General features: G+C 46.2%; 1 protein-coding gene and 1 long non-coding RNA gene across 2 annotated transcripts in view; both read right to left on the reverse strand.

The window, feature by feature from the left end:
- The window catches only part of LOC117808992, a 3,686-nt gene extending 1,272 nt beyond the window's left edge, over positions 1 to 2,414 (reverse strand). The window contains exons 1-3 of the long non-coding RNA XR_004630416.1: positions 387 to 2,414; positions 173 to 311; positions 1 to 129 (exon numbers count right to left, since the gene is read on the reverse strand). The exon at positions 1 to 129 is cut by the window's left edge and continues 1,272 nt beyond it. This is a non-coding gene — a long non-coding RNA (uncharacterized LOC117808992). The remainder of the gene's footprint in view (positions 130 to 172; positions 312 to 386) is intronic.
- A 332-nt stretch (positions 2,415 to 2,746) lies between these two features.
- podxl2 (podocalyxin-like 2) lies at positions 2,747 to 6,673 on the reverse strand. Its single transcript, XM_034678647.1, has 7 exons — positions 6,654 to 6,673; positions 6,352 to 6,426; positions 6,004 to 6,160; positions 5,715 to 5,776; positions 5,399 to 5,578; positions 3,966 to 4,139; positions 2,747 to 3,883 (listed from the first exon to the last, which is right to left on the reverse strand). Exons 3-7 carry the CDS (start codon positions 6,092 to 6,094, stop codon positions 3,824 to 3,826), a joined length of 567 nt encoding a protein of 188 aa, XP_034534538.1. The 5' UTR covers positions 6,095 to 6,160; positions 6,352 to 6,426; positions 6,654 to 6,673; the 3' UTR covers positions 2,747 to 3,823.
- Positions 6,674 to 6,679: the final 6 nt, after the last annotated feature.

The following is a 6,679-nucleotide window of genomic DNA, read 5'->3' on the forward strand; positions in this document are numbered from 1 at the left end:
TTAACGAGACATGACCCAAGACCTTACTGCAAAGACCGAGACGTGACCCAATACCTTACTGTAAAGACCGAGACGTTAACGAGACATGACCCAAGACCTTACTGCAAAGACCGAGACGTGACCCAATACCTTACTGTAAAGACCGAGACGTTAACGAGACATGACCCAAGACCTTACTGCAAAGACCGAGACGTGACCCAAGACCTTACTGCAAAGACCGAGACGTGACCCAATACCTTACTGTAAAGACCGAGACGTGACCGAGACATGACCCAAGACCTTACTGCAAAGACCGAGACGTGACCCAAGACCTTACTGCAAAGACCGAGATGTGACCCAATACCTTACTGTAAAGACCGAGACGTTAACGAGACATGACCCAAGACCTTACTGCAAAGACCGAGACGTGACCGAGACATGACCCAAGACCTTACTGCAAAGACCGAGACGTGACCCAAGACCTTACTGCAAAGACCGAGACGTGACCGAGACATGACTGAGGAGACTCGAGACGTAATCTAAGCGACTTCGAGGGGACAGGTTTTACGTGACAGAGTCTAGGACATGATCATAACGGGACTGAAGACTTGAGGACGATTGAAAAGACTCAGACGAGACGTAACTGAAGAAGACTGGATTCATCCTGACGTTCAGGACCGGACTGTCGAGACTCAGACGTGACTGTGACGAGTCAGATTCAGCTGACTCAGACACAAAGATCTGATCCTGATCACTGTAGACTCAGACTCTGGAGCAGCGTCCGAGACCTTTCCTGAAGGGACTCGGACGTGATCACAGAGACTGAAACAACGATGTCAGGACCGTCCCTGCAGTCCGGACATCAACACAGACTCTTTGGGATCATGTCCGAGTCTCTTCAGGGTCACGTACATCGAGCACATGGACTCGTAGTCCTGGACGCGTTTGGTTCTTGGACAGGACTCGACAGAGGAAAGATGGCAGCAGAGACTACGACACGACCACGGTCAGATCGAGGAGACCGAAGACCGCGTCAGACCGGCTGAAGTGGAGCGGCGGTGGTCGAGTGATTTGCATATTAGCGTGACTTGGGAGAGACTGGCTGACTTGGCGTTGACTGTAAAGAAAAGAGCGTGTCCCAGTAACAGACCTGAAAGGGTTAAACTTCAGTAGGGACTCTGGGATGAGACGCTGACTCGGACCAGGCACAGTCACTGAGATCAGACCGGACCGGGTACGAGGGAAGAGTCAGACCAGGCTCTGCGGGGACACAAACTAAGAGGATGATACTTAAAGGGACAGTTCAGAGTTTTTTTCATACAACCCCTCTTAAAAAACACTGTCCCTTTAAGAATCATATTAGTGTTTTAAACTGGAATAGGTGACTCTGACGTGTCCTTGGGACTCTGTAAAGTTCTCAGACTCAAACATCAGACCACAGAGGACTCAGGGATCGACTCGGGGCTGGACTTGGGGCTGGACTCGGGGCTGGACTCAGAGCTGGACTCAGAGCTGGACTCAGGGCTGGACTCAGGGCTGGACTCAGAGCTGGACTCAGGGCTGGACTCGGGGCTCCCCTTGGACTGGAGATTTGCCGGCTGGACTTGTAACTGGTTCTATGTTCATGCTTGAAGCCTCTAAGAGTTGCCCACGTGTCGTCGCCTCAAAGGTTAGCGTACAGCAGCCATTCAAACACTATTATAAAAGCAGGCTAACAGGAAGTCAGCGAACGACCTCCGACCGTTCCTCAGAGCAAAATAGAGATTTATCATTTTATACATGAAACATGACGCAGCATTTAAAGATGATCGTCTCGCTCCAAGAGGACGCCATAAAGTGCCAGAACCTTCCTCTCACAGCTGCTACAGGCTCCACTTCCTGCTCTTTCTCCTTAGTCACACAGCGGCCATTTCCTGTGAGGTCACAGCCAGGAGGAGGAGCTTATACCCTGAAGGATGCTGGACTCCAGCTGTGAGTCTTTTAAACATGGAGGACTTTAAGATTTCAGATTAAGAGCAGAGTGAACCTGGGGACCGTCTGTCTTTAGTCAGAGCGTCCCGCCTGACATCAGAGGAAACGGCCGCCGTGTGTTGGAGGTGACCTGATTCAGAGGAGGTGGGAGGAGTCAGACATCAGGGGGACACACAGACCGTCTCTGGAGCTTCTTTAAGTCTGTTTGTACCAACATGTGTTCTCTGAGAGATCCCAGAGGAGGAGTGTTCAGATCTCACCTGAGACCTCCTCCTGTTTCATTCTGAAGTTTTAAACTCACAGGACGGAGGTTTGTGTTTTGGTGACGTCTGTGAATCACGATGAACGAGAGGAGACGGGTTAGAGCAGGAGAGCGTGATGTCACTTCCTGTTCATAAGACTGCTTTAAAATCAGAACTTTATGAAGAGGTTTCAGACTCACTTAGATCTCTGACTTAAACATATTGAATAATAATACAATAATAAAATAATAATAATAAAAATACAATAAAAACAATTCATAATAAAATAAAATAATATTATTAATAAATAATAAAATAATAATAATAATTATTGATAAGACTCAAAGATACCGGACATGAAGTGATTTTTAATAAAAAAGAAATAATTGATGAGAAAAGGAAAACAAATAAATAAATAAATAAACAAATAAATAAATAAATAAATAAATAAATAAAGAAATAAATAATAAATAAATAAATAAATAAATAAATAAATAAGAAGAAAAATAAAATAAATAAATACATAAATAAGAAAAAAGGTAAAAAAAATCACAACAAAAATATACAAACAAATAAATAAATACAAAAAACATTAAAAACATCTTAACCTTCAAAGCACTGATCTATAGGTGAAGTTGTTCATTCTACTAGAGGAAGGTAAGTGAGTCCAGGTGAAGGTTCTGAGTGTCTAATTTAATATTATTGAATCATTTTTATAAATGAACTAAACCTGAAACATGGTCTGTCTTTAGTGCTGCGTATAAAAACCACAGAGCTGATCTAAACTCATCTTTACACTCAGGTTGATCTGATCTGTACGCAGAGTTTGTTTTGAAGCTCCTGGATTATTTAAACATGATGTGAAGAGTGTTGTGGTTTCTGATGTTCTGTCTGCAGCCTCAGAGCTGGTCTACACTCAGAGAGGAGGACAGATGTTTTATCTCCTCTGTCAGCTTCAGAGCTGGTTCAGACTCAGAGAGGAGGACAGATGTTTTATCTCCTCAGTCAGCCTCAGAGCTGGTTCAGACTCAGAGAGGAGGACAGAGGAGATGTTTTATCTCCTCTGTCAGCCTCAGAGCTGGTTCAGACTCAGAGAGGAGGACAGAGGAGATGTTTTATCCCCTCAGTCAGCCTCAGAGCTGGTCTACACTCAGAGAGGAGGACAGAGGAGATGTTTTATCTCCTCAGGTATCATCAGAGCTGCCAGCTGAATCAGACGGCAGACTGAGCGATGTGCAGGAGTCTAAATCTGTGATCTGAACCCGGGGACCTCTGATGGTCTGCAGGTTTATCAGACGAGACGCTCACGCAGAGAGCGCCGGCGTGTTTACCCCGATGTCTGATGTCATGATGATGTCATAACTCCTCCCAGCTCTCCTCTGACTCCTCCCTCCCTTCATTCCTTTAACTCATCAGTTTCTTTTCTCTTCCTCTCTCTCAGAAACATTTCAGTCCTCCTCTTCTTCTTCTTCTTCTTCTTCTTCTTCTTCTTCTTCTCTTCCTCTCTTCCTCTAACACATTCATCATCTGTCTCTCAGGACATCCTCCTCTTCTTCTTCTTCTTCCTCTCTTCCTCTAACACATTCATCATCTGTCTCTCAGGACATCCTCCTCTTCGTCCTCCTGGTCCATCAGAGGTGTGTGTCCTGCTCCTCTTCGTCGTCGTCGGTCGCAGCTTGATTAACGAACACCTGAAAAACAACGACAGAGAAGTTACTCCGGCGTTCACGCCGCTCGTCTCCGTGTTCACGTTCTCGTCGGTCGTCCAATCACCTGCCAGCGTTTGCTGTCCTCCCCGCCTCCTTCCCCGGCCCCGCCCCCTCCGCCCGAGAGCCCGTTGGCGCTCGGCTTCTTCTCCTGCATCTCCGGCTGGCTGTCGTTGGCCACGTCCAGCGTGGGGTTGTCATGGCAACCGTTCTCCACGAAGTGAAGTTCCTCGGCGCGGAACTGAGAAGACAAAGAACCACAATGCTAACACGCTAACCACAGAGTTAATGCTAACACGCTAACCACAGAGTTAATGCTAACACGCTAACCACAGAGTTCATGCTAACAAGCTAACCACAGAGTTCATGCTAACACGCTAACCACAGAGTTAATGCTAACACGCTAACCACAGATTTAATGCTAACACGCTAACCACAGAGTTAATGCTAACAAGCTAACCACAGAGTTAATGCTAACACGCTAAGGCTAATCACAGAGTTAATGCTAACACGCTAACCACAGAGTTAATGCTAACACGCTAACCACAGAGTTAATGCTAACACGCTAACGCTAACGAAGAGTTAATGCTAACACGCTAACCACAGAGTTAACGCTCACACGCTAACCACAGAGCTAAGGCTAACACGTTAACCACAGAGTTAATGCTAACACACTAACGCTAACCACAGGGTTAACGCTAACCACAGAATTAACGCTAACATGCAAACCACAGAATTAATGCTAACACGCTAACGCTAACCACAGGGTTAACGCTAACACGCTAACGCTAACCACAGAGTTAACGCTAACATGCTAACGCTAACCACAGATTTAACGCTAACACGCTAACGCTAACCACAGAGTTAATGCTTACACGCTAATGCTAACCACACAGTTAACGCTAACATGCTAACCACAGAGCTAATGCTAACCACAGAGTTAATGCTAACACGCTAACGCTAACCACAGGGTTAATGCTAACACGCTAACGCTAACCACAGAGTTAACGCTAACATGCTAACGCTAACTACAGAGTTAATGCTAACACGCTAACGCTAACCACAGAGTTAATGCTTACACACTAACGCTAACCACAGAATTAACGCTAACACGCTAACCACAGAGCTAGTGCTAACACGCTAAAGCTAACCGCGGAGTATAATCACGTACATTAAGAGGTCTGGGTGCATTTGGACCAAGAGTTCCCGGGTCTTTTAGCCCCCAGAACTACTTTCCCCTGAACTAAAAGGTTCCTGTGCTACCAATCAGATATGTTCAGCATTGCAGGCCCCGCCCCCTGAAAGTCCAGGGACCTTTGAAAAGTACTACCCCCCTAGCAGGGTCTTTTTAGGGGGGAGATTATCTACCCCTGAACTAAATTTAGACCCTGGGTCCACCGGTCCAAACGCACGTAGTTCAGGGGTGAAGTCCCTGCGGTCGAGAAGCGCCTCATGTTTAATAACAGGTACAGGTATGTGTGCTGGTTTACGTGGACCCACGTTGGTCTTGGTGGCGGGTAGCCGTCTCTGCCAGCAGATGTAGATGAAGCCTGACGTGATGATGACCATGCACACCGAGCCGATGATCACCAGGACCACGAACAGCTTCCCGTAGTCACTGCGAGTCTGTCTGGGTCGAGACTGACAGCTACCTGGAGCGCTGAAGTTCTGGATCCCCACCTGGAGAACACACACACACACACACACACACACACACACACACACACACACACACACACACACACACATTAGAAAGGTTTGTGTGTGTGTGTTTCTGAAGATGCAGACTGAAGTCACGTCTTAAAGGAGAGCTCACCTTATTCAGACTCTTCCTGATCTCTCCCAGCATGTCCAACACGTCTTTGGTCTCAATCACTCCTGCAGGAGGGACACACATACACACACACACACACACACACACACACACACACACACACACACACACACACACACATAGAATGAAGTTAACAACCTCAAAGCTTGATAAAAACTTTTACAGACGGAGAAAGTTTGAATTTATTTTTCTGCAGTGTGTGTGTGTGTGTGTGTGTGTGTGTGTGTGTGTGTGTGTGTGTGTGTGTGTGTGTGTGTGTGTGTGTGTGCACCTTGCTCAGACGCCACGTTCATCAGCAGCTGGTGTTGCTGGTGTGTGGGTTTGCTCAGGTAAAGTACCCATGATCCCTCGGGGCTCTTCATCCTGCGTGCAAACACTCGCTCCAAGATCCTCAACAAGCGAACGCCCTGATCCACACGAAACTCCTCCTGTCACACACACACACACACACACACACATACACACACACACACACACACATACACACACACACACACACACACACACGTACACACACACACACACACACACACACACACACACACACACACATATGTTTCTTTATTTCCCCACAGATATTTAACAGAAACAGTTCATCATCTCTAATATCTGAACTTACACAGTTCAGGTTCTGAGTCAGGTTCAGGACCACGTATCCTCGTCCAGCCAGCTCACTCCAGTCCAGACACACAACCTGAGACAGGTAACATTATATTAACATATATAACACCTGAGACAGGTAACATTATATTAACATATATAACACCTGAGACAGGTAACATTATATTAACATATATAACACCTGAGACAGGTAACATTATATTAACATATATAACACCTGAGACAGGTAACATTATATTAATATATATAGAACACCTGATCGTCTTTGGTTCGTCTCGCGTACGTTAACGTTAAACTCACCGGTAACGAGATCTCCGTGACGACGG

The sequence above is a fragment of the Notolabrus celidotus genome, unplaced genomic scaffold (genome assembly GCF_009762535.1).
Source record: "Notolabrus celidotus isolate fNotCel1 unplaced genomic scaffold, fNotCel1.pri scaffold_196_arrow_ctg1, whole genome shotgun sequence".
NCBI lineage: Eukaryota > Metazoa > Chordata > Actinopteri > Labriformes > Labridae > Notolabrus > Notolabrus celidotus.

What these genes read in the sequence shown, in the direction of transcription:
- podxl2 (XM_034678647.1), bottom strand. Translation starts at nt 6,094, where the DNA reads ATGAAGAGCCCCGAGGGATCATGGGTACTTTACCTGAGCAAACCCACA. An exon ending in GAACGTGGCGTCTGAGCAAG is followed by an intron (nt 5,777 to 6,003) that starts GTGCACACACAC and finishes TCCCTCCTGCAG; the next exon opens with GAGTGATTGAGACCAAAGAC. An exon ending in AGGACAGCAAACGCTGGCAG is followed by an intron (nt 3,884 to 3,965) that starts GTGATTGGACGA and finishes GTTGTTTTTCAG; the next exon opens with GTGTTCGTTAATCAAGCTGC.